General features: G+C 58.1%; 7 protein-coding genes across 7 annotated transcripts; 3 read left to right on the forward strand and 4 right to left on the reverse strand.

Moving 5' to 3' along the window:
* Positions 1-480: 480 nt before the first annotated feature.
* M421DRAFT_72693 (acetyl-CoA synthetase-like protein) lies at positions 481-2,407 on the reverse strand (the record flags this gene model as incomplete). Its single annotated transcript, XM_033596905.1, has 2 exons — positions 481-573; positions 623-2,407. The coding sequence occupies 2 exons, from the start codon at positions 2,405-2,407 to the stop codon at positions 481-483; spliced, it is 1,878 nt and encodes a 625-aa protein (XP_033444606.1).
* Positions 2,408-5,952: 3,545 nt separating this feature from the next.
* Positions 5,953-9,121, reverse strand: M421DRAFT_424802 (uncharacterized protein). The gene has a single exon (XM_033593867.1). It carries the CDS (start codon positions 8,952-8,954, stop codon positions 6,135-6,137), a length of 2,820 nt encoding a protein of 939 aa, XP_033444607.1. The 5' UTR covers positions 8,955-9,121; the 3' UTR covers positions 5,953-6,134.
* Positions 9,122-10,210: 1,089 nt separating this feature from the next.
* Positions 10,211-12,529, reverse strand: M421DRAFT_280588 (uncharacterized protein). The gene is made up of 3 exons (XM_033588916.1): positions 12,327-12,529; positions 11,041-12,198; positions 10,211-10,908 (listed from the first exon to the last, which is right to left on the reverse strand). The coding sequence occupies exons 2-3, from the start codon at positions 12,161-12,163 to the stop codon at positions 10,319-10,321; spliced, it is 1,713 nt and encodes a 570-aa protein (XP_033444608.1). The 5' UTR covers positions 12,164-12,198; positions 12,327-12,529; the 3' UTR covers positions 10,211-10,318.
* Positions 12,530-16,160: 3,631 nt separating this feature from the next.
* On the forward strand, positions 16,161-17,226 carry M421DRAFT_402608 (uncharacterized protein; the record flags this gene model as incomplete). Its single annotated transcript, XM_033590241.1, has 2 exons — positions 16,161-16,374; positions 16,545-17,226. 2 exons carry the CDS (start codon positions 16,161-16,163, stop codon positions 17,216-17,218), a joined length of 888 nt encoding a protein of 295 aa, XP_033444609.1. The 3' UTR covers positions 17,219-17,226.
* Positions 17,227-18,481: 1,255 nt separating this feature from the next.
* On the forward strand, positions 18,482-19,380 carry M421DRAFT_103831 (short chain dehydrogenase; the record flags this gene model as incomplete). The annotated part of the gene is made up of 2 exons (XM_033586946.1): positions 18,482-18,926; positions 18,980-19,380. The coding sequence occupies 2 exons, from the start codon at positions 18,482-18,484 to the stop codon at positions 19,378-19,380; spliced, it is 846 nt and encodes a 281-aa protein (XP_033444610.1).
* A 2,403-nt stretch (positions 19,381-21,783) lies between these two features.
* Positions 21,784-23,689, reverse strand: M421DRAFT_103832 (mitochondrial distribution and morphology protein family 31/32; the record flags this gene model as incomplete). The annotated part of the gene is made up of 3 exons (XM_033586947.1): positions 21,784-21,918; positions 21,969-23,495; positions 23,663-23,689. 3 exons carry the CDS (start codon positions 23,687-23,689, stop codon positions 21,784-21,786), a joined length of 1,689 nt encoding a protein of 562 aa, XP_033444611.1.
* Positions 23,690-24,393: 704 nt separating this feature from the next.
* Positions 24,394-25,838, forward strand: M421DRAFT_424806 (Pre-rRNA-processing protein PNO1). The gene has a single exon (XM_033593868.1). It carries the CDS (start codon positions 24,579-24,581, stop codon positions 25,353-25,355), a length of 777 nt encoding a protein of 258 aa, XP_033444612.1. The 5' UTR covers positions 24,394-24,578; the 3' UTR covers positions 25,356-25,838.
* Positions 25,839-25,871: the final 33 nt, after the last annotated feature.

The following is a 25,871-nucleotide window of genomic DNA, read 5'->3' on the forward strand; positions in this document are numbered from 1 at the left end:
TTGCTGTTGCTGTTGCTGTTGCTGTTGCTGTTGCTGTTGCTGTTGCTGTTGCTGTTGCTGTTGCTGTTGCTGTTGCTGTTGCTGTTGCTATCGTTGTTGTTATGCATATCTGAGTTATTAGCAGCTGCTAGCATTTGCTTAGTAGCTTGACACTGCTTAGTGCTAGCAGGGAGATAGAACTACACTGCCAGCATTAGTACAGAAGGCGCGAGATTAAAGTGAGCCTATGCAACGCTATTGTAACAGTGCAGGAGCTGGCTTATAGTACTATCAATGCAGTAATGTCTTAATACCTTAGTATCCTGTCACCTTCTGGAGTAAGGAATATAGGTTTCCTTAGCGATGCTAAGCCTGTCGACTGTACAATCAGGTTTCCCACGACCCTAAGCACCAAACCCGACTCAATTGCTACTATAGCTCAGTCGCTTTGCCCCCTCGCTGCGCAACAATCATAGCAGAGCTGTAACCCCGAATAAATGACTACAGCTTTGCTTTCCCCTCCGCTTTCACTCTCGCGTGATACCTATCTCTCATCTCCCTCCTTAGCATCTTGCCCGAAGGTGTTCTCGGAATCTACTGCAGTCAGCAAACGGTCGATCCACTGAGTCGATACAGAACATACCTCATCAACAATTTCAATCCCCCCCGTCAGCCACTTGTGCCTGCTCAGTCGGCTCTTCACCCACTCATCCAGCTTTTGTACTACTTGGGCCTCGGCCAAATTCTTCCCAGCATCCGTGAGCACAACCCACGCTCGCACAAACAGACTCCCGTCTCCTCGCCCATTGTCAACACCCGCTACGCATGCATCTCGCACCAGCCCCTCTGGATGATCCAGCAGCATGTCTTCAACCTCCGTAGCTGCGACCTGCAGACCCTTGACCTTGATCATCTCCTTCAAGCGATCCAGGTAATGGATCCTATCGAACTCGTCTCTCATTACCAGATCACCTGTTCGCAGCCACCCCGGCTCAGTGAAGATGTCCGCCGTCGCCGCCTCGTCCTTGAAATACCCCGGCGTGACAACCTTACCTCGCGCCCACAGCTCGCCCTTCTCGCCCCTCTTCACATCGCGCAGCGTCTCAGGATCGACAACGCGGCCCTCCATGCCCGGCAGGAGATACCCAATCGTGCCCGGCGGCGCAGTCTCAAGCCCAAAGATACCAGGCAGCGCGGGCGAGGCAATGGACGCAGCCTCGCTAAGCCCGTAGCCGGACGGAATCGGAGCGTCCTTGCCCTGCGGCAGTTTCTTCGCGAGCTGGTACGCGACGTCTGGCGGGAGATAGGCGGCGCCTGACACCGCGCCGATGACACTGCTCAGATCGTACTCGTCGGTCAGCGGGCTCTGAGCGAGTTGCCGGATCAGCGGCGGCACGAGGGGGAGCGCTGTGACGCGGTACTTTTGGATGCTTTCGAGGGCGATGCGGAGGTCCCATTTCGGCAGGAGGATGGTCGTGTTGCGCACCAGGTTTATGCGCAGATGCCAGAGTATCATGCCGTAGGAGTGGTACATGGGGATCACGCCCAGGGTTATGGAGCGCGTAGCGAAGGGCTCGATGCCCATGAAGCGCGCGCCCTGGGTGGCGGTGGTGAGGGTTTGGATGCCGGAGTGATAGCCGTTCGAGTGGGTGATCATCATCGCCTTAGGGAGGCCAGAGGTTCCCGAGGATTGGAAGAGATATGCGAGCTTGTTCCCGCCGCGCAACTTCCTCTTCTTTTCTGGCAGCCTGGCGCCTTCTCGCACCAGGCTCTCGACCGTGCGATGATGAGAGACAGTGTCTAGTTGCGGATTTTCGCTCAACACGATGATTTTCTTCATATCCAGCCTCAACTTCAGCGGTAAATCGTCATTCTCACCCGACCCAAGTTTGACCGCTTCTTTCAACACCGGCAGCAGTGTTTCATGGATCAAAATGGAAGTTATCTGCATCTTCCTTAGCACCCACCACAGCTCGTACGGCGTACTGGCGGGACTGATGCCTCCAAACACCAGCTCAGACCGCCAACACGCGTGCACAACCATGGGGTAATGAATATGGTTTCTGGAAAAGAGGCCCAGGATTTCACCGTCCTCTTTATCGTTGATGGGACTCTCACCAAGGTTGAGCGGGTTCGGTCCATCGTGTCTGAAAGCTCGTGCCAAAGCGCATGTACGCTCGTAGAACTGGTGTAGGGTGACGATCTCCTCCGTGACGGCATTGATGATGAGTGGGTAGTCTTCTGGGAGTTGGTTGTTGGGAGGGAAACAGAGCTCATGGATATTCAGATCATCTGGCGAAGGCGGGAATGGGCCGAACGGACTCGAGAACAGTGGTCTGTCATGAGCTTTGTATCTGTCCTTGTGGGGGTCTGGAGGATTGGGGCCAAGGAAGCGTGACCAGTGCGGTTTGAGGATCTGGTCAGCCATCTGGGAGGAGCTTGATGAATTCTGGAGGCCGCGAGACTGGTCAATGCTGCGATCGGTAGTGAGAGTGGTGGATGCTACAGGGAGCCCTGATTGATCATGACTTCAATGTCTTGGTATTGGTCGCTTATCGATGGCTTCCGAGGTGATGGAAACTTCCCCGCGTTCTGGGGCTGTCAGCCCGACATGGCGCTTACGAGTAAGCCACACTAACTTGATGCATTTAACAGTCCTGTATGCTCCCAACCCGCAACGCCAGGCTAGCGCCGAACACCTCCCAATCAGATGATCGATGCTACTTACTCCAAACAGTGCAATGCAGTCATGTATCATAACGGTCTTTATGCAATCATAAAACATATCCTCATAACGCGCCTAGTCATCAGCCGGCTCAACCCTAACAAGGACCTCCTCCAGGAAGCCCTCCAGGAAGCCCGCAACCTCGCCACCCATACCGACTTCACCCCTCTCGTCCCATTGATCCAGCTCCTGGAACTGCTCTGTGATGCGTCCAACAAGCCTCTTGACCTTGTCGTGGCACTCTTGTCGCTCCTTCTTTCGTCGCAGGTACGATTCGGGCTCGCGCATAGCCGATGCGGATGCGGCGTCCTGCTTGTTCATGAGGTTGAGGTGGTAAGTTCTCCTTGACAACGCCGCCTCGAGCGCTGGGACAACAACACCAGTGAGGGCAGTGATTTCTGCTCCTTGATTTGCCGCCGGCGGGTTCAGGAACGCAAGGTCTGTTGGTTGAGGCTTTATCCGACCGAACGAATTGCGAGCCTGGTTCGACTTTGGCGGAGGGGACAGGCTCCCGTTCAGTGCTGTCTGGCTGCCACTCTGGTGAGGTGGTGGAAGCGGAGGTTGATAGCCTCTGTGCGCCGGCAAGGGACCGCCAAATGGGTCATTCGAAGATCCTGAGTCAGGGCGTGAGATCGATGGCGCAAACGGTTGGTGTGGTGATGGTAGGGGTTTCTGGTCAGCCAGTGACGGCAGTCGTTGCTGACCTACGAGTGGTGATAGAGGCTTCTGAGCCTGTAGGGAGGGTAGCTGATGGCTTGCGTGGAGAGCGGGACTCGGTAATGGTTTTGACTGCGCTGATGTCGGTGTATTCCCTCTTGAATTCGGTCCGCGGTATGGTGGTATCTCAGGAATCGACATTGGGATGGCACCTCTCGGTGTAAGATTGCGCTGCTGCGGCGTGATATCCATACCCGCCATGTCCTCGGCAACGGACTTTTGCATGTACTCCTCGTACGCGTGTGCCAGTGGAGTTTGCCGACGTGGCCCTTGAGGCTTCGAGGGTGTTGTAGGCGTGACTAGGCCACGGTTCAGAGGCGGCGAAAAAATATTGGGTACAGGCGATGTCCGCAAAGGTTCCTGCTTAGGCGGCGGGAATACGGGCGCGTTTTTCTTGTCGGGCGAGGGCGGCAGAGGCACTCTTGAAGCAGTGTTGAGCGAGGTCGTGGGCGATGCGCCTGTCCAGAGAGGTGCTAAGCGTTTCGTTGGTGATGGTGGTGGACTAGCCCGAATTGTGTCGTCGTTCTCGTCACCACGCTGAAGCGGTACTGGTTTTCGTGAAGGTGACATGTTGCGCGCGTTCGCGCCAGCATGGTTCAGGGACGCAAGAGCTGGACCCCTACCGCCAGCCGTGGGTCGGATGGTACCAAAGTCCCACAGATCCTCATTAACAGGCTCCCTGCGCAGCGGTTGATCTTCCTCGTCATCTTCGGCGGCCTCTTTTGGATGCCTAAGCTTCCAGTCTTGGTATCTTGTGATGAGCTCTTGCAAGCGTGCAGGCTTGCCAGCTTTCCTCATAAACGACGTGTTCAGCAGCTCCTTCGCCGTCGGACGCTCTTTAGGGTCTTTGCGCAAGCATAGCTGAACGAATTCTTTAAAGGACGATGAAAAGCTGCCTTCCAGTACGGGCGGTGGGTTCTTGGGAATCAGAAAGAGGACCTTCATGGGATGGATATCAGAGTACGGAGGCTCGCCGTGCGCCAGCTCGAGTGCTGTGATGCCGAGGGACCAGATATCGGCCTTGCCGTCGTAGCCGGATTGCTTGATGACTTCAGGCGCCATCCAGAACGGTGTGCCGACAAACGTGTTCTTCTTGGTCATGGTCGCGGACAGCTGGCCAGATACACCAAAATCTGCAAGCTTCACCTGGCCACTTGCCGTGACAAGAATGTTCGCGGCTGTCTCCAGTCAGCGTGGCCAGCCTGGCAGGTGGCGGCGCACTTACCTTTGATGTCACGATGCAGCTTGCTGTCCTCATGCAGATACGTCAACCCCATCAGCAGCTCCTTCAGCATGACAGCAATCTCCGCCTCGGCCAGAGGTCCAGGCTTCATAAGGTCGGCACAGCTCCCGCCCGCGCAGAATTCCATGACGATCCAGAGGTCCGAGCCGTGCAGATAAGAGCCATAGTACTTGGTAACATAGGGCGACTTGAGACCGGAGAGGATCATAATCTCGCCCATGATGTCCTCGACCTCGTCCTCGGCGTTCTCGACGTCGATGACCTTGATCGCGACTGTCTGGCCGGTCTTGCGGTCCAATCCCTTGTAGACTTTGCCGAAGCTGCCGCCGCCTATGCATTCTTGCTTGGTGAAGAGCGTGGTTGGGTCGACCGACGACTCCATTTCGGCCGACATGGTGCTGTAGGATCCAGCTCAGGTGGTGGGCGGCGTCGTGGATAAGTAGAGACTGGCGTTCGAGGGCACTCGAGTAGTTGTGGCGCAGGTGGGAGGGGTGCGAGTCGGGGGTGCTGGAGAGAGCGTGTGGGTGGAGGTGTGGCTCGGAGAAGGAAGGTCGGCGGCGGTTGCCCGGAGTGGGTATGCCAGGTTGCGCAGCAATAATGCGCAGGTCCAAGGGTCAGAAAGGGTCGAACGCGCTCCAAGGCGGCGGTGTTGGGCCGAACAGTGCACAGCGGCGCGTCAACGCAGTGTTTGGTAAATACGCCCAGCGACCGGTATCGCGCGGGCAACGACGAACAAACGGAAGGCGGGGCGGGCGAGCGAGCAGCCTTGGTTGTGCGCACCGGCGCAGCACGAGGGACGTTTGCTGTGCGGGCAGAGAAACGGACAGGAGCCAAGAAGCCGGCCCAGCAGAGAGCGTGGGAAGATGTTCCAATGTCACGCCCGACTCAGGCAACCGGCCGTTGTGAGGGAGGATGTTGGTGTGCGGTGCTGCAGCAAGGATCGTCTTGCGTGCACAGCTGCGAGCTGCAGGAGCGCGGCGAACTGCCGTCGTCACGAACGAAACATCGGAATCAGTGAACCAGTGGCCGCGAAATTGCACGCCCGCCGACGTGACAGCGACCAATAGTCCATGCTCGTCCTGCTCTGACGCGTCGCGGTGGTGGTGGAGACTGGCTAGCTCCCGTCGCCCTGTCTCGTCATTTCGCGCCTCGCACGTGGTGATTGGCTCTCAGCAGAGTCTCAATGTTAGTCTCAATGTTATTCGCTTGCACCTCTGCTGTTGCATGTTTCAGCGACGCGCAAAAGTCACCACCACTGATGTCACACGGCTTCTGCTTGGCACAAGTCTTCTCAGCACTGTTCAATTCATTGGGGTATCCATATGCCACTGCCGTTATGAGCCATAATCATATCCTTGGTGGATGGTCTCGTTGATGCAAAACGTAAAGCAAGTAACCAAATCCTGCGCGCTCTTGAACGCGGTTGCCATTGTTGGCGCATTTCTGCTTCGTGTAGCGCCCGTGGTGCGCTTAGAAGCGTCTGCGAATCCTGTCGGCAAGCGTGCTCTCGCCCTCGCTCTCTTCCTCGACAGGCGCTGGTGTCCTCCTCTCGCGTGCGCGGTGCGCTTTCCTCCTCCTGTTGTGACTGACGTTGCTAGCCGAGTCGTCAGGCCCAATCTCACTTCTGAGGTCATCCAGACTATCGTCCTGCTCCCTGAAGCCGGCTGGTGTGTTCATCCTGACTTCAATGTCGTCCATGCCTGAGCCGCGGCGTTGCTGCGCCACCATTGACAACGCTGCGGCACGCTCTCGAAGTCGTCTGCGGACCTGCTCGGCCTGGTTGTGCAGGTGCTCAAACGCGTCTTCCATGGCTTCCATGCCAAGATAGATCTCGCGCTCGATCTCAGCCAGCACAGCGACCTCGGTCTCCTCGTCGATTTGTACCGGTGCGGGGCCTCCAGCGCCGGGGCGTACTGACCCTGGACGAACGGACCCTGGGCGGACCGAACCGGGGCGAGACTGCGGCCCTGGACTGAATGTTTGGAACCCCTGGCCCGGACTGGGCGATGCAAAGCGTTGGGGTCCATCGGTTGCGGGGATGTGACCAGGCATCAGGTCTTCCGCGCCGGACCAGAGGAAACCATCGAAGCGCCCAGACACGAGAATCTCCCACTCGTGCTTTGTCACTGCTGCCAGGGTGGCTAGTATGTTATGCATGTCAGGGTTGCGGATCAGGTACATGACAGTGAGCTGGTCGCGGGGTTCCTTGCCCAGGCGGTAGAGGCGCTGCAAAGCGAGGCCAGCTTTGGCCAAGTACGGCGGTGTACCTGCCTCGGGCTTCTGTGTGCGGGGGTTGGGCAGCTTGTCGAGACCCCAGAGCAGCGCGTAGTACAACGGACGTTGTGGCTGATCCAGGCGCGTTAGCATGATGAAGGACAAGGTCTCGTCGTCGGCGTCCTCTGGCGAATTGTCTTGTTGGTCTGTCAGCCACGACTGGACCGAGGACTTTGTCTTCTTCGCCTGCTTCTCGTAGTGCGCTCGGTACTGGTCTGGCACATCAACATCAATCTGCTGGCAGGGCTCTCCGAGTTCCGAGATGCCCAGTCCAGGAGCAACTGGATCGTTGTAGGGTGGCCACGACGGCAACTCGCAGCGCCCAGACACAAGCTCCAGGATTTCGCCCCAGTTTACGCCAGAACTGTCCTCGGGAACCACTTGGTCAAAGCACATCAGACACTTGCAGTGCTCCGACGAGATGTTCCTGGCAAAGACATTTTCCAGGCGGTCCAGCAGACGGCGCGCCACCGACCGATACCCCGTCGCAACGGCTAGCGACCCGTTCGTGTCAATGACGGTGTTGTACTGGTTCAGCACGCTTTCAAGCGGCCGGAACAGTGTCCGCACGTCGTGGCCCTGGGCGCCGCTTGTCGCGGGCGACATGTACGACGAGTAGGCTGGGACCGATGCGCCCTCAATGGCTCCTAGCAAGCTTCGGGGGATGGGTCGTGGCAGACCACCGTTTTGAAGCAGGTAGTCGACACGCGGTGGGTCGCCCGACATTGCTGGCGGCGGTGGCGGCGGTGGCGGCGGAGGCGGCGGTGGCATGGGCGAGCCATAGTTGGGCTTGACGGACGACTCGCGGGAGACGGGGTCCAGGATTTCAACCGTAGCCGGCCGGTCCTTGTCGTCGAAGATGACAGAGGGCAGCACCGAGTGCTGTGTGGGTGTTCGTGGAGAGGAGTCGACTACAGATGCAGGTGAGGCGTCAGAATAGGCTGGCGACCGTGTTCGGCGGGCACGGTAGAGGGGCATGGAGGTGTTGTCGGAGTCGAGGGTGAGTTCGGACGAACCTCTGGGCTTGGTCTTGGCCCTGTATGTCTTGGAGCTGGACGTCTTGGTGCGGCCGCCTGCTGGACTGGCCGTCTTGGTGCGCGCGGGCACCGTCTGGGGCGACTTTGCTCGGGGCGACTTTGCGCGGACCGTGCTGGGCTGAGAGCCGGTTGTGGACGTCAGGTCCGTCATCGAGTCCTGCTCTCTGACGCTGGAGCGCGACGCCGTGTGCCGCTGTCCGGACGGCGTCGAGACGCGGGTCGAGTTGTCCACGCTGCGTCGGCCGGCCTCCATGTCCCTGTGCAGGGCCTCGGACGTCCGCCGCGAGCTGTTGGCGCTGGCCGTCTTGCGCAGGTCGGCGGTGGTCGGGGTGGTGAGGGGCGGGCTCGGCGGCGCGCGCGGTGGTGGGGGAGGGGGTGCGCGGGTGGGCGTTGGCGGCACCGTCGGCGAGCCTTCTTTCTTGGACCCGTCCTGCGAGCCGTCGGCGTCGGTGAGGTCCGGGGTCACCGTGGCCTTGCGGCGGTCCACGTCGTCGCGGACGTAGATGCTCTCCTTGCTGTATGTCTTGTTGACGGACGGATAGGGCAGGCTGACGCGCGAGCCGTTGCCGCTGTCGATGCTGCTGCGCCGGCCCAGCTCGGGGATGCCTGGCACGGCCATCTTGTGCGACGACGACGAGGTGCGGCTGCGCTCAGCAACGTCCTCCCGGGAGCCCGACGAGCGCGTCTTGTGCGAGCGGCTGCTCTTGTGGCGGCGGTGGGACGAGTCCTTGTCCTTGTCTTTGTCCTTGTCCTTGTCCTTGTCTCCGTCTTTGTCTCTGTCTTTGCCTCTGTCTCTGTCTCTGTCTCTGTCTCTGTCTCTGTCTCTGTCTCTGTCTCTGTCTCTGTCTCTGTCTCTGTCTCGGTCCCTGTCTCTGTCTCGGTCCCGGTCCCGGTCCTTGATCCGCGGGCTAGTGCGCTCGCCGTCGTCGGCGTCCTTGTCCTTTTTGCGGCGGCGGTGCGAGTCGGATGCGCTGAGCATCTTCTGCGGTCGCGGTGGAGTAGCTGCAGTCGCGGTGGACTAGCTGCGGGTAGCTCGGCGTGTCTGCAGGGTCGGCTCAGACCGTCGACCGTGGCACGCCCTCCCGCCTGCGCGCCTGTTCGCAGTGCTCGATTGGAGCCGTCGACGTGCGTGGCAGTGCGCTTGCGCCTATCAGCGAGGAAGGGCCCCGTCCATTTGGACCGCGGGCAGGAGATTCAGGGAACGGGGGGCGGTCTGCAGCGCAGGTTCTGGACGAAGTGCTGCCAGCCGTGGACCGATTTGTGTGTTGCGCTGAGAGTCTGACGTGTCTGGTGGATGGGCCTGGGGCGCCCAATGCTGCGCCAGCCGCGCCTGCAGACCCCCGCAAACACGTCGACACCACCTCGACACCACCTCGACACCACCTCGACACCACCGAGCATCGTCGTCGGCTACTACTGTGACTCTGTGACTCAGCGACTCGGTGCTGCTTTCAAAACCAGCTCCATCGGTGCCTCACATGTCACAACAAACTTGTCCAGCACAATCCTATCTCGGACCTGGCTTGCACTGGACGTATCAGATCCCCGCTGCCCAATGCGCCTGCTGTGCTGTCAGTGCTTCACCGTACTTCGTAAGTGCTACATACACGGCTGGTACTTTGTGACCAAGCAAACCGTGCCAGCCTCCTTTCGACCCAACACTTCCGTCATCTTCTTTGCATCTATATTCTCATCTCGCACCGCCGTACACCTCTTCCTCCACGTCCTCGACTTGCAACAAAAAATAACTCGAATCATCACAACCGCACGGCGCACCAGTGACAGGACAGCAAATGAATTGGGTATCTGTAAGTTCAGGCATCCACCCTGCCTCATCCTGTAGAGGTATCATGCGAAAACTCAATGCTGCACACGCGGCCTAGGCCTTGCCAATTTCCCTCAACAGCACTGCACACGGTAAGAAATGGGATAATGTACAATGTTGCCAGCCAGTCTTGCCCCGAAACTCGAAAACAACAAACCGAAGAACCTTTTCTCCCCCATCCGAACACACTCCGTACTCCGAAATCGTAATGTCTTCGCCCGTGGGTCGAGAGACGCATTCCTGATCCCCAAGGACAGGTTTCTTATGTACTGTAGAACGACATGCTTCAAGTGCCGCGCCATTCACCCTTGGTAGCAGTGCCACGCAGTCCTGCCCGTCTTCCAAGTGATCGCTGCCCGTCTTCCTAGTGACCGCTGCCCGTCTTCCTAGTGACCGCTACCAGTCTTCCTAGTGACCGCTGCCAGTCTTCCTAGTGACCGCTGCCCGTCTTCCTAGTGACCGCTGCCCGTCTTCCTAGTGACCGCTGCCAGTCTTCCTAGTGACCGCTGCCAGTCTTCCTAGTGACCGCTGCCCGTCTGAGTGCTATTGACATGCTGCTGAGCCAGCTGGGCACGCAGCGTTGTAATCTCAGTCTGTAGTGTCGCTATCTTTTCGTTGTGCTCCTTCTCCATCCGCGCCATCCGCGCCTCAATTTCGCGAACGTAGGTCCACACGTCCATGGTGTTGCCCATAACCTCACGAATGCTGCTCCCACTGCCACCATGGCTGGACATGCTTCCGGGCTGAGACATGGGGCCCGGTGCGGGCATTTGCTGGTGCTGGAGCATGCTAGGCCCCTTGCTGCTCTGCGAACCCGGCTTAGCCAAACCGGCCAGCCCGGCCAACGATGGGAGGTGAGGTCCGTTGCTGATGTTTGGAGGTTGCAGAGTGGGTGGTGTACCCCGTGCCGTGTTAGCGCCACGGGCGTAGTTCTGCAAATGCATCTGCTGCGACATGTTTGGCGATCTTGGGTGACTGCCTTCATGTGCACCCAACCGGTAGTGATCTTGTTGGCTCGGCGAGATGGGCTTCGGGCTCTCGGTCATGCCTCCTTGAGCGAATGCGCTAGGCTGGTTCGCATTGTGGAGAGATGAGATACTTGATGGAGCTAGTTTTGGCGACATGTTAGTGGGCTGAGTTGCTTGCGCCGCGTAGTATGGGCGAAGGGTGTTCTGACTGTTTGACCCTTGGTTCGAAGGGTTGATTGGCGGGTATGTGCTTCTGTGGTGACTATACGAACCTTGCGCAGAGTTTCCGGTATTCTGCCTCTTACGAGCGGGTTCACTGATACGGCGGCCATCGTCATCTTCATCGCCATCTCCGTCAGGCTCGTTAGTGTAGACGACGCCATCCATACCATCATCGCCCTTGCCGTCACCCATATCCTCATCGATGCCGAAGCTTGACCGGCGACCAGCACAGCCACCCTGCCCCTTGTTGTGACGCGCGAGTGCATCGCCACGAGCAAACCTGCGGCCACACTTGAAGCAGGTGTGCGGACGTTCACCAGTGTGAAGTTTCGTGTGCCGTTTCAAGTCGTGCAGTCGGCGAAAACGTGCTTGGCAGGTAGGGCACTCGTAAGGTTTCTCTTGACTGTGCGTCAACAAGTGACTTTTAAGGTTGTGGTGACGCGTAAAGTCCGTAGAGCAGTAAGGACATTTGTGACGTTTCGTGGACGGCGACTTTGGGTTGTTCTGACCATAACCTGGGAGACTCATCTGGCGAGCAGGAGCACGTGGATCGTCTGGCGGCATCGGTCCTGGAAAGGTAAAGGCGCGGTTCCCTGGGTTGTCAGGATTGGGTGCAATCAACTGGTGCTGATGATGGTGAGGCTGGTGCTGGTGTCGCTGGTGTGCACCCTCATGTTGTCCCGCATGTCCCGTAGGCCCTGCGGATGCTTCAACGGCAGATGCGGCCGGCGCAGCTGTGCCCTCCCCTTCACCGAAGCTTGAGAGGCTGACAGGGCTCGTCTGCATGTTGTCGCCCGTAACTCCAGTAAGTTCCGGAATGATGATAGGCGGCTTCGTAGCCTTCTCTCCCTGCGGTGCTTGTGACTGCGGCGCGTCTGAAGGACGACTTTGACCGTTGCCCTGTAGGCTCTGGAGAGCGGACACAGCGGGATTCGGACTCGTCTGGCGCGAGTTGTGCTCTCTGTAGCGACGTTCGTCGGCCAGCGCGGTTGCGCCTATGAGGGTTGCTGGAGACAGCCTTGGCGACAGTCCCCGCGGAGATTTGACAAGATGTGTGCCGAACGTCGCGCCTCCATTGCTGTTGCGCGAGGCAGAGCCCGGTGTTGTAGGCCTATTTGGCGCAGAGAACGACCCGTTCAGAGTGGGCGTGATCGCCCGAGTGGTGGCGGCCATGAGAACGGATGCTTGGACGACTGCGCAAATGGGATCTTGGAGTCTAGTCAGCACGGGATGACAGGAAAATACTGGGCTGAGAGGAGTAGACAGGTCCTGGCTCTCGCGCATGCATCGCTTCGACAGCAGGTGGGGGTGATGTGGTAGTGTGGCTGTGACAAACCTTTTGTTTAGTGAGGCGGCCGTTTCCGCGCGCTCTATACTCGGCGATATGTTCGCAGCAGTGACGCACTTCGACACGTCCGCTGACTATCAATGGGTTGGAAGAATCGTGGGCTCGACGCAGGCGCCGCTGCAATCGGGCTGCAGGGAACAGAGCTGGCGGTGCGCGCCGTTACGAAGCGCAATGCGACTGTGGCCAAGGTGATCTGCCTCTAGCGGCCCGAGGGAATCTCCACCAACGCGCGGAACGTGGAAGGCGCGCGGAACGTGGAGCGCGAGATGGACTGCGGCTGACGGGGTTCGCAGCTGACAGCTGGCAGCTGGTGTTGGTTCCTGGATACGCGCGTTGCGGCGGGAGCGTGGCAGCAAGCGGATCGGCCGAGGTGGTGGAATGAAGACCTGCTGGTGAGGCTGCAAGCTAGGCGGCCGGGCGAAGCGGCAGATGCAAACCGGCGGCGACACACGCATGCAACGAGGAGCGTCCTGTATAACGCGACGTGGTGCAGACAGCGTCTTGCAGGGCCGACAGCGCGCGCGAAAAGCAAATGTCTGGTGCGCAGCGCGGAGCGGTTTCGAAAGCTGGTGGAAAGTGACGAGTTGTGGCTGAAGTTTGAACCTAGGGCAGGTGCGATGCGCTCACGGACCCACGAGGTGCGGAAGGTGTGGTAGCTGCAGCTTGCCTGTTCTCTTCCACATTCAAGTGCGCGCGCCCGGGAGATCGCTGCGAGATCTTATGGGGGCAAATAGATCGACGGCAGAAGGCCAGAGGGAGAGCAGAGCAGGCCTCTCTCGCCGATATCGAGTTGCGCCGGTTGATGAGTGGTAAGTGGGCAACTTGCGTCTGCCGCGCGAGTTGAAGGAGGCTGTGCCGGCGGCCGGTGGAGCACTTGAGCAGCGGCCAATTGGCTGCTCGGACGGCTCTTTAAGCAGACAAGGCGCTGACCAGAGGACGCTGACTTGACGCCACAGCGGCGTGCCTCCAGCTATGACCGCCTCGACTGCCAGCCAAAAGTGCGATTGCCCTGTATCCGCGAGATCGTCCAGTTTCAAGTCTCAGAACGCCACTGCAGCAGGGTCTGCGACGACGAAAGCGGCCGTTCTGCACGATGCTGCCAATCCTGCTCGCAAAAATCATGATGGCCAGTGGCCAGGACTGACCGTGATGGCTGCGCCACCGCCACTTACTTCCGCTATTCTGCCATCCGTGTATCCGTTTGCCGGTGTCACGGCACCTCAGCAGGCAATGCTTGACGAGCACTGTCTCAGATTGCAGCACATCTGATTTGCTCGTTGCCGCATTATGTTGCCGCATTATGACAATGGCAATAGAGGGCGCGGAAGTTTGTTCGAATCGAACGCCTCAATGTCTCCCGGGTACTATGTCAACAATCAATTAAGTGGGGCCGAGCGACCTCGGACTGACTTAATTGATTACCTGTTTGAGGCCTAGCAGCTACCTCCGTAGGTTTAACTCTTACCTTGTTGGGTAAGCGCATAAACGTGAGGTCGAAATTGACTTGCTCGTTGACAAGGCTAGCAGGCTGGCAGTGGCAGTGGCAGATAGAATGCTGAGCGAACAGTTTTGGAACAAGTTGCTGGATAGTACCAGGAACCTTCGCGGGCTCATGTGTTTCGGTAAGAGCATCCAGAGCTAAATGCATGACTGAATCAGTGCCATCAATTCAAAGTCGCGTAGTACCATCCCACCCGAAATATAGCCACACAGCACTCCGCCCTCTTGGCCCTGTTTTAGGAAAGAGATCGGCATACCCGAGTCGACTTGCCTTTAACCACCCTGAGGTGAATGTCGTTACGGCAACAGCCACTGCTTGGACTGGATCGTTTTGCCCTCGGCTGGACCGGCAAAGCCCCAGTGCAGTGGGTTACACAAAGCTTCTAGGCCGCCGAACGCTGCTGCCTATTCGCTCGGCACAGCTACGCAGGATGGATTCATCTTTGCTGCAGAGTGATCTAGTGACTGGACCCATGTTGATCGTCAGGAACACTGGGTCCGGGGAACAATATCCAAGGCAATGGCGATGTGCGGCAGTTCTCTGTACCTGATGCTGTCTTGTCGCGACATACACGGTCTTGTTTTAAACTTTCGATGAATGCCTAAGTATGTAGACAGTTAACGGTGCTGCATAACGCCTCCCGCAGGTCAACATTATCAATGGGTCAAGCTATTGTCCATCCAAGACGCCACGCGACAATCTAATTGATCAAGCCACAGTAAAGAGGTTGATGTAACATGAGAATGGACCTGCGTATTGCTGGCCGCTGGTGCGACTACCGGTCTGCTGATTTACTGGCTCAATACTCCGATTTTTAGGCGCTCTCACGTCGAACTCCCACGCAAGGACCCTAGATGAGAACGCCGGTGCCATTCTCGCGATATGTCAATGGGCAATGCATTCAGGCTCCTGAAGACCTCCACGCTGGTGCATACCCCCAGACATTCGGCATGAATGCAATACTAGATGCTACCTACTATCTCTACGCAGCTGATGTTCTTCCTTCGTCGAGACTGTTAGTATTGCTGCTCATTATTCATCCCGCTTTCTCCAGACTATATCATCTACACATTCGTGGCTACCTCTCAGGTCCTCTGGCACCTGTGTCGTAAACTGGGAACACAGTGCGAAGGTAAGCCACGATCTACGGACTGATCACAGGATACGTCGATTCCATTTTATTCTCCCAGGAGATAATTATGATTGTCTGGTTTCGCTACATATTTCGTCTGATCTGCTTGATCGGTGATTTCAGCAATATCTCCTGCATGGCCATCTTTTCGTTCACGTCGTGATCAGGAACTGCGGAGATCGGCTATTATAAAGATCTATCAAGCAAATGTCGACGCTGTATAACCGGAGAGCGTCGCAGCCTCAAGAAGAGCAGAGAATACATGTCGCGACTACGCTGAATGACTTCTGAGCTGGTGATCAACTAAAAAGTGGCACCAGCAGTGACCTGTTATTATTTCTTTTGCTGTTCACGCCACTACACAGGAAAACCTACAATAGGATAGCAAGTGAGATTCAACAATAGGTAGGTTCTGGAGTTCTGGAAGGTGCTCCCTGGCAACCACCTTCACCTGCTCTTTGCGCTAGCGTGGTCCTGCTCTCACTTCAAGAACATCTCCACGTCTTGAAAGAGGGCACGTTAAATGTCGGAGCATCTCAATCGCGAGATATTTCGACTGACGTCTACCACCGCCGGCTCGCCATACGCAAGTTTTGTAGGCAACTGTTCGCCAGTATTCTTCCGATCATCATCAAATCTCTTTCTTAAATTCGATTCTAGACTTCGCCACCTGATTTACACGATGCGATCCGTCATCAAAGCGAGCATCTGTCCTGTCCGTTATTGCTGGTTAGCGCAGCTTTGCCGTTGACTGTCCTTCCTCCCTTTCAGTTTGACGCAAAGACATACTGCTCGTCTCGATGTGCCGATTTGCACTCTCGTGGTGAGTATCGCACGCCCTGTGATTTGCCCATCACCTGTGATGTCTGTTGCGAAGACAACCCGCTTATCGGCTATATTCACAAGATTCGAGAGCAAGATGTTGTCACTGGGGAGTGGAACCTTACCATTCCTTCCGACTGTTTTCTACATCTTGCCCCAGAACTTTTGAACACAGAAGACGGAACCTGTACGGACTGTTTGCGATCACACATCTTCACTCAGCTCGAGACACGTGGGGCCATGAATATCAGCTGCATCCAGTCACATCCTATATCTTCAATGTCTCGGAGACTCGTTTTAACAGAGCAGAGAAGCCTTTCCAGGTCCCAAGAATGGCTTCCGTATGCACCATATTTTCTACCACAAGATGTGCATGATGAATTTCACCAGCAACTTTTCAATCACTTCACCCACACGACAGCAACGGCACTTTGGACCTGCCCTTCAAACTGCGGCTACAGAGAGGGTATCATCCAGCCCAACGACACACCGGGTTTCCCACACGTTGAGTGTCCAGGCTGCCATGATCACTTTTGTGCAAATTGCAAAGTACCTTGGCACGACAGGCAGACGTGCCAACAGTACCGTGCACTGCACTCAGAGCTTCGCGACAAAGACGAAGCGAAACAGCTCCACGAGATGGCACGTCTAGGCGCTCGACGTTGTCCACAATGCCAGTTCATCATCGTCAAGGAGGGCAGGTGCGACCACGTTCACTGCTAGCAATGCCGCTTCGACTTCATATTTCCAGAAGCAGAGCGTGTAGTTGCTCCTCCGGACTACGTGCCAGCGCCCGCGTACAGCGCAGCAGCCATCTCCTTCAAAGGATGGAGTCAGCTCCGCCAAGCGCAGGAAGAGCACATCAACCGCAACCGCATCGCAGACAAGCCCTTCGATATCGGCAACAAACACTCGCAGCATGAGGAGGGCGTCTTCTACTACGATTCCGACACCAATCTGTGGACACCTAACATCTGCGAGCTCGATGAGGTTGCCGGCCGTGAGGCAGGACGACATTTTGCTCGTGAAGAGTCTTGTGATCGAGATGGTCTATGGGCAATTGTTGTTGTAGAAGGTAAGCAGCAAGGCAGTGTCAGCCTGCAGAAAGCTCTCGCGTTGAAGCTGCAACCTCACACTCCGCAGCCAATTCGTATGCCATCGGAGGTTGTTCAGATGCTGGGTAACCTACCGCTAGTTGGGAATGCAAATGAAATGGCTGAGCGTGCTCTTCACAAGATCATGAAGGCTAGTCTTGTAGATGATTCAGACCCTGCAGCGCTCGCGCTCGAAGCTATAGACCGGTTCCTCGCCAGTCTCTCCACTCAAGAAGAACAGGACAATGCTGAAGAACGTGGAGGCGACGATGGTGATCAAGAAGAAGGCGCGACTGGCCAGCCAATTCGAAATCCCTTCGCAGATATTTAGGGGCCGCCTCGCGACGCTACTGACGTTCTTATCAACCAGATGCTGCTGGGTGCCATGCAGCCAGGTGTTGGGCCGGATGTGTCTGGCTTTGGTGAGGGGGTGCCTCCATTGCACCTTTTGGGGGCTGTTGAGGAGGATGACAGTGCAGATTCGGAATGAGGGTGATCTCACAAGGTGATACGACTTGGACGGTATTTGGCCTCATTGATAGCATCCTTTTCTCAGGTCTGCCCGTGGCAGACGAGGAATGGTGTCGGATCTCGGAGACTCTGAGGGAGAAGAACAGACTTCCGTTCAGATTTTGAGGGGGATATATCTGCTATTTTGAAGCATCCTGGCTGTGTATATCCGACCCGCTCATTCACGAAATGTACCTGTCATGACAACTGTTCACCCTGTTCATGCCGATCTCACATGTTAACATCCTTCAGATAAAAGACAGCGAAGCGCGGCAATTATCGTGATTGAGCCATTTACTCACAGGAAGGTACCGCAAACCTTCCTTTTTTGTCACACGCACAAACTGAATCCGAGCACATCTGCCAACTAACCTCGACTCCTGGTAATGTCCAACCACATCACCACTTACAGCAACGCACCCTACACCGCTCCGATTGCTCTAACCTCAGGAGTTCGGATATCATGCCGAAATTGAGACAGCAGCTCGCGAATGGCACATCTAAAACTCAGCGTTTCGAGTGCGAGTCGGCGTTGTGACCGTGGCATGGTGGGTGGGCTCTGCCTGATTGCTTCCCCGCCATACCCCCATAACAAAGTCAGCAGCAGGCAAATGAGCACCCCGTCTAGATACGATAAAGCTGGGTACAGTGGACAGCGTGTGTGCATCAACCGCCGCTATTGCTTGAAACGTGTTGATAGCGGTGTCGCGAGTTGCGGCGAAAGTCCGGCCATGACGACAACCGCCGGATATTGGGTGGAAAATTTGGGGCAGTGGGTCCAACCAGCTGCAAGAGCCGCAACGGGGCGTTACACCGGTGCAGAATCTTTTGCCTAGGGTCTCCGATACGTCATTTCTCATGTATGGGTCGATGGTTGATAAGGATGGCGTGGAAGAACATTCGCGCGCAACAACACGTTGAGGGAGGGAAGAACTGCCACGAACAACAAACGACTTTGACTTGACGCTCACGCCACGGAACATTCACCAGAAACAAGAACCAAATCGCCATCATGATCCCCAGCCGCCAGAACTCAGTCAACTCGACGCTCTCAAGATCAAGCTCAGGAATTGTCGTGCCCAACATGAACAAGACCGTCCGGCCGGGAATGGAGCGCGCACCCACAAGCATGGCCCTGAACAAGCCTCTTTCCAGGCTGCGACTCGACGGCCAGGTCGCTCTCATCTTCGGCGGAGGCGGCAAGATCGGTATCGAGACTGCAGGGCGATTGCTAGTCGAAGGCGCGACCGTTGCCATTGTCGACATTGATCAGCCTGCGCTCGAGGGCGCCATCCCAGTACTGAGAGCAGCGCTGCCCACCGGCGTACCCATTGAATCGCGGCTTCTCACCATTGCTGCGGATGCAACGATAGAAGAGGATGTAGAGGCTTGCGTCAAGAAGACCCTGCAAAGATTCGACCGCCTGGACATTGCCCTTCTCAATGCCGGGGTACGAGACGAGGCAAAGAGCTTGTTCGACCAGACAGAGGAGGACTACTCGCACGTCATGGACGTCAACGTCAAGTCTGGTGAGTATTCAATATCGAGATTTGATAATACGCCTTACTAACCAGCATCGTAGCCTTCTTCTGCGTCAAGCACGTTGCGGCAGCTATGCGCGTTCTTGGAAACGGCGGTTCAATCATCTTCAGGTCCTCCATCGCTGGACTGCGTGGATTCCCAGACCAGGCCATCTACTCCACATCGCGATTTGCTGTTCGCGGTCTCGCGCTATCAGCTGCCGAGGAGCTCGGTCAATTCAACATCCGCGTCAACACCATCCACACCAGCATCATCGCCACTCCAGGCTATAAGGAAGGCTGGAGCGCAGAGAATCTCGCGGAAGTCAGGGAGGACACCAACCTTCCACGCCTCGGCCAGCCTGACGATGTTGCGAGCGTAGTTGCCTTCCTCGCCAGCGACGACTCGAGGTTCATGACCGGAGGCAGCCTGAAGATCGATGGTGGCTGCGTCAGCTACTAAGGGTTTGTAGCCGTGAGGGTTGTTTTCTTCTACGCATTGAATGGAGTTTGGGACATGCATTGCATCGGGTTCGCATCTGGCAACACTGCAGATTGCCATGAGCCATAGACTTAGACGATAGACATTACACGCACTTTAGCATGCATTCAGCACCCAGGTGGTGTCGCACCCAAGAGTCTTGCGCCTTCTCACCTTCCACGCGTCTGCCCCTCATCGCTGCAGATTCTGATATCGTTAGGATGTGATGTCATCACCTCGCCCCACCGAGAGATGTCAGGAACATCACGATCCCACTGTTCGGCCGCTGTGGCTCCGGAGCTAAGCTTCCAGGAGCACGTTGTACGAGATGGTCCGGAGAGACCGACAGGGACCGTGATGTACGCCGGAAGCCAGATCACGTAACGACCAAGCAGGAATGAGCGAAAAGGACATTTGCAACTCCCGAAGGTCGAGGTCTAGCGCTCGTCTCAAACGTCGTGTCGCTAGACCAGTCGGCGCCGGAGTGGATGCGCGCGAATTTGCTGGGGATAAAGTGCGTGTGTCGGGTGTCCTGAGTGTTGCAAGGACTTGGATTGCAAGGACTCGGATTGCAAGGACTCGGATTGCAAGGACTCGGATTGCAAGGACTCGGATTGCAAGGACTCGGATTGCAAGGACTTGGACCGCAGTGTGCTGGTGAGGGAGACGATCCGTTGATGCTTTCAAGTGGCTTGGGGTACATTACATTTGCTCGGCGAGAGGTGTCTATCTTGCTGGAAAGACCGCATGGGCTCCTTGGTAGGCTGCGTCGGTGATTGGTCTTTGAGCAGTGACAGGGACGTCCTTGTATCTATGCTTGATGCGCCGTAATGGTCTCGTGGCCGAGATTAATGTCTTTTAATCTTGCTGAGGTTCCTCTCATTTCTTGCAGCCTTGATTGACCATCTTGCAGCCTTGGTTGACCATCTTGCAGCCTTGGTTGACCATCTTGCAGCCTTGGTTGACCATCTTGCAGCCTTGGTTGACCATCTTGCAGCCTTGGTTGACTATCCAAGACTGTATGAAGCAGCCTCTTATAGCGAGTAAAGCAATGATACCTACTAACAAAGGGACACTTGCTGCAAGGCTTCAGCTTGAACCAGGGCGCTATGCTTCACCAATCACCTCAGTGTGGTGCGCTCAGATAGGTGTGAGGCAGTCGTTTCGACCCTCTGTCCTGATCCGGCGATCGGCGCTGATGCGGGCAGCAGTCATCACAGCTACATTGTGGTTGTTGTTGTGATTGTCATTATCACTCACTCTCCCTATCATCGCCGCTACTCTCTCTCCCACTCTTCCCATCTTCCCCAAGCCGGCCCCGCTTCGCGAGCCTCACATTGACATTGTCCGCCGTCCTGCACTTCGACACCGCCCTGGAACTGACATACGAGACGTCCTCTCTAGTTCTGCTCGAGACGTCCTCTCTAGTTCTGCTCGAGACGTCCTCCATGGTTCTGCTCAAGACGGGCGTGCGGTCCGGCTCCCACGCAGCGGTCAGCAGTCGTGTAGAGATGAGATTGTGGCGTGGGCTGCAGACACTCACAAGCTGTGGACACGCTCGCTAACGCGTCGCACTGGGATGCCGTGATGGAGACGGGGAACGGTAAAAGTGCTGTAGGTGGAAGAGAAGCAAGCCCGACATGTTCCGCTCGTTTCGCGGCTCCCTACGCCTTGGCGCCAGACTCTAGTTGTTGGTGCGTAGTGGAACGGAGAATGAAAGTCGAGGCACGAGCAGCATGCACGCTACGTCGAGGGTCGAGGGTCGACGAGAACGTGACTGGATAGTGTCGAGTTGGATAGTGTCGAGTTGGATAGTGTCGAGTTGGATAGTGGGCACAGCAAGGTACGGAGATGGTATCGAGTATCCAATCCATCGCAGAGCCCTGGGTAGGGACCCGCTGCGCGTACGCGTGTAGGCGAGTATGCATGTCGAGTTGAGGCGCTACTCTGGACCTGCAATCAGCCTCTCGGGTTTAGCAATCATGGCCGTCGCCCCGTCCACTACGTGGTCTGGCAGAGGCACGTCAAGCCAATACACATCAGCTTCCAGGCTCTTCCATGGTGTTGAGTGACCGTTTCATCATAAGAATATACTATACACTTTTTCTCTTGCACGTGTCGTCCCTGTTGGGAAACGCCCAAGGCCCAGACGGGTGCCCTCCAAACGCCAAGCGCCATGCCAAAAGCAATACATGTATGGTACAGCTGGGTATGCACCGATGCCTCGCGTCGCAGTGTCTACGCCCCGTGTCGCAGCATCTACGCCCCGCGTCGCGACGTCTACGCCTCGCATCGCAACGTCTACGCCTCGCATCGCAACATCTACGCCTCGCATCGCAACATCTACACCCCGCATCGCAACGTCTACACCCCATGTCGCCGTGTCTACGCCATGTTTCCAGCCAGCCCGAGGAACAGGGCCTGGGCGGCTAGCTGCAGGGTCCAGATGCCGACCTTTTTGATCCTGCGTTTCCTCACGGTGCGGTCGTCGAGGACATCGCGGGCAAAGGCGTCGTACATCTGTTCGCGTCAGTGGCAATGCTGCGGGTGCGGGGGTCGGGCCAACTTGCCTCGCGCGAGACCTCCTCCATCAGGCCGCTGTCGTACAGGGTCCAGCTGCCGTCAAACTCGCTGAGCTTCTTCACGACCCTGCAGTTGACGGGGATAAAGGTGCGCTTGCTGTTGATGTAGGCCACAATGGGCCGGACGAGGGCGTTGTTGACGTAGGACATGTCGCGCGTGAAGATGGGCACTGCGGCGCGCACGTCGTTCAGATGGACCTTGAGGTCCATGATGATGAAGCGGTCGAGGGCCTCTTGGACAGCGTCGTCGTCGTGGTCGAAGTCGTGGTGGTCGAAGCCGTGGGAGGCGTGGTCGGACAAGTGGTGGCGCACGGCGCGGCCGTTTTGGCTGACGGTGGCTTCGACGCGGTCGTACATGTCGCTCATGACCTTTGCGAGGGATTCGTCGTCGTCGTTGGGCAGCATGATGTCGGCGACAATGTCGACGTTGCCTTCGTGGATCCAGGAGAAGGGGCCGTCGTAGCCGCGGTTCAGGTGGTCAATGTTGAGGGCGTCGATGCGGATGCGCGAGTGCTTCTTCCAGGTGGAGCCGCCGTCTGCGCCGCGGCCGCTGCTGAGCTGCATGCCCGTGTAGCTGTGGGACTGGCGCGGGTGGAGGGTGAAGAGCGAGCCGTCAAAGGAGCCGGACATGATGCTGGCGGAGAGAAAGTCGTAGAAGAGCCACTGCTTGCGCAGCTGGGGCAGCTGGCACGAGTATATGCTGACGGGGAAGGGACGGAAGCCGTCGGGCTGGTAGATGGTGACGAGCAGATCCTCCATCTTGAACGAGTCGAGCTCAAAGTCGCCGGGGCTGTGGTCGTGCTTGTAGGAGCGCGGATCGACGCCCTCGACGGTGTGCACGGCGGTCCGGTCGATGACGCCGCGGATGCCCTTGATCTCGACGTCCTTGAGCAGGCCCTTGCCGTTGAACCACTTGGAGAAGGACAGGGTGACGTTGACGGTGTCGATGGAGACGTCAAACTGCGTGTAGTTGGTGTCGTCCTCGTCGACGGAAACGTCGGACTGGGCGTGGCTGGCGTCCCCGTCGACGGAGACGTCGGACTGGGCGTGCTTGGCGTCCTCCTCGTCGACGGGCGCGTCCCTGCCGGGGTGGGCAATGGCAGCCCCGGCGGCGGCCTCGGCAGCGGCCGACGTCTGCGAGCCCTTTGTGACGTTGCCCTTGCCCTGGCCCGGTCGCCGCGAGACAAAGACCTTGTGGAAGGAGATGACGCCGTCCTTCCACTTGGGCACGACGGCCGTCTCGAAGACGACGCGGATGCCCGACGACTTGGTCAGGTAGTTTCCGATCCACTTGGCGAGCGTCTCCTGCGAAAAGGCCGTGTTGATCATGAAGACGGTCAGCATGAGGAACGAGGTGGTGCCCAGGACGATCCAGGCGACGTGGGCGGCCAGGACCCAGGAGAAGAGGGCGTAGAGCTCATCGGCGTTGAAGTTGCGGTTGCTGCGGATCGTGAGCCACTTGAAGCGGACCTTTAGGCGCGACCAGAAGCCGGAGGCGGCAGCCAGCAGCTCGGCCTTGGAGGGGCGGTAGAGGTGCGGGACGTGGGGGAGGCGGTCGAGGAGCGTGTGCGGGTCGTGCTTGGGGTCTGTCTCGGGGTCTGTCTCGGGGTCTGTCTTGGGGTCTGTCTTGGGGTCTGTCTTGGGGTCAGTGTGCGGGCGGCGGTCAGGGAGCGTGTGCGGGCCGCGGTCGGGGAGCGTATGCGGGCCATGGTGGTGCCTGGAGTCTGGCGTCGGCGCAGACTGGGGCGGGCCTTTGTGCTTGGTATCTAGCGTCGGCGTCGGCGTCGGCGCAGACTGGGACGGGTTGGCGGGCGTGGCAGCGTTCGGGGGGTGCTTGCTCGCGTAGGAGCGCGTCGAGGCGTGTCTGCTCCAGGCGGAGAGGACGGCGAGGGTGACGCTGGGCCGGGGCGTCCGTGTCGGCGTCGTGCGGCCGAGGGCAGTCGATGCTGTTGCGCGCGTCGGCGTCGACGTCGCGCGGCCGAGGGCAGTCGATGCTGTCGCGCGTGTCGGCGTCGACGTCGCGCGAGTCCCCCTCGACAGCGCCGGCCAGCTGCGCGCGTCGAAGCGGGCGAGGGCGCTCTGCCGCAGCGGCGGGCGGGCCTGGGGCGCAAAGCCGCAGCGCAGAACCGCGGCGGGCGAGGGAGCTGCTCGTCGGCTCATGGCAGGTGCGGCAGCGACATGGCGACGCGCTCGTCGGGTCGGTCGGTCGGTCGGTTGGGCGCGCGGGCGAGGGTGCGGGATGCGAGGCGCTGTGCTGTTGCGCTCACACTCGCGCACGCGGGCAGACTTTCGTCATGCACGCTTGAGCCGGCCGCCAGCGCCAGCCCGCTAGGCCGAAAGCGCCAGCCCTCTCGCCTCGCCCCAGCGAAATTTGCGAGGGCGGCTTATCTTATCGGCCCCGCGACGCTCGAGTACCTACTGCGACTTTTGTGCCGCGACTTTTCTGTGCTGCGACTTTTCTGTGCTGCGACTCTTGTGTGCTGCGACTTTTGTGTGCCGCGACTCTTCTGTGCTGCGACGCTTCTGTGCCGCAACTCTTCTGTGCCGCAACTCTTCTGGCCGACAGCGCAAAGGCTCGCAGTCGCTGTGCCCACCGCCATGCCCGCCCCCACCGCGCTGCAGCGCCGCCCCGACGAGCCCGTCGCCGACGTCGCCATGCTCGGCCTGCCCGCCGACGAGTCCATGGCCGCCGCCGACCTGCTCGACATGCACGCCGTCGCCGACGACGCCCTGCCCGACAGCCACCGCCCCGCGCCCGACGGCGCGGCCACGGTCGACGAGAGCGGCCGTCCGCAGTTCGCGCCCAGCAGGAGCGTCCCGCTGGCCTTTCGCCGCGAGACGCGCAAGGTGCCCGTCCCGCCGCACCGCATGACGCCGCTGAAGAACGCGTGGCCCAAAATCTACCCGCCGCTCGTCGAGCACCTGCACCTGCAGGTGCGCATGAACATCAAGACGCGCTCCGTCGAGCTGCGCACCTCGGCCCTCACCACGTCGACGGACGCGCTGCAAAAGGGCGAGGACTTTGTCAAGGCGTTTACGCTCGGCTTCGATGTCGACGACGCCATCGCGCTGCTGCGCCTCGACGACTTGTACATGGAGACGTTTGAGATCAAGGACGTCAAGACCCTGCAGGGCGAGCACCTGGGCCGCGCCATCGGCCGCATCGCCGGCAAGGACGGCAAGACCAAGTTTGCCATTGAGAACGCGAGCCGCACCCGCGTCGTCCTGGCCGACCAGAAGATCCACATCCTGGGCGGCTTCCAGAACATCCACGTCGCCCGCGAGAGCATCGTGAGCCTGATCCTGGGCCAGAACCCGAGCAAGGTCTACGGCAACCTGCGCACCGTCGCGGGGCGCATGAAGGAGCGTTTCTAGAGGGCCGTGTAGGGCCGTGTAGGGCCGTGTAGGGCCGTGTTCTAGGAGGGTCGTGTAGGGCCGTGTTCTAGTAGGGTCGTGTAGGGCCGTGTTCTAGGAGGAACGTGTTCTAGGAGGGTCGTGTTCTAGGAGGAACGTGTTCTAGGAGGGTCGTGTTCTAGGAGGAACGTGTTCCTACATGAAGGCGCGTTGAGCATTTGCAGGCGTTATACGAGGGATGGGAATCTAGATACAACCACATGAATTCATCGAGTTCCAACCACATGAATTCATCGAGTTCCAACCACACTTTCAACCACACTTTTGACCGCACTTCAACCGCACTTCAACTTCATCAACCACACTTCAACTTCTTCAACTTCATCAGCCACACTTCAACTTCATCAACCGCACTTCAACTTCATCAACCACACCTCAACTTGATCGGCCCAATGCACCCGTCTACACTCGTCCCTGCACCCGCCTACACTCGTCCCTGCACCCGCCTACACTCGTCCCTGCTCGTCCTAACTCATC

Source organism: Didymella exigua (assembly GCF_010094145.1).
Source record: "Didymella exigua CBS 183.55 unplaced genomic scaffold M421scaffold_39, whole genome shotgun sequence".
NCBI classification, from domain to species: Eukaryota; Fungi; Ascomycota; class Dothideomycetes; order Pleosporales; family Didymellaceae; genus Didymella; species Didymella exigua.

Excerpts from the sequence above, each read along its gene's own strand:
- M421DRAFT_424802 (XM_033593867.1), bottom strand. The coding sequence starts at position 8,954 with ATGCTCAGCGCATCCGACTCGCACCGCCGCCGCAAAAAGGACAAGGAC.
- M421DRAFT_424806 (XM_033593868.1), top strand. The coding sequence starts at position 24,579 with ATGCCCGCCCCCACCGCGCTGCAGCGCCGCCCCGACGAGCCCGTCGCC.
- M421DRAFT_280588 (XM_033588916.1), bottom strand. The coding sequence starts at position 12,163 with ATGGCCGCCACCACTCGGGCGATCACGCCCACTCTGAACGGGTCGTTC. Across the intron at positions 10,909-11,040 it reads TACCGGAAACTCTGCGCAAG|CTCCATCAAGTATCTCATCT; the intron begins GTTCGTATAGTC and ends CGCCAAAACTAG.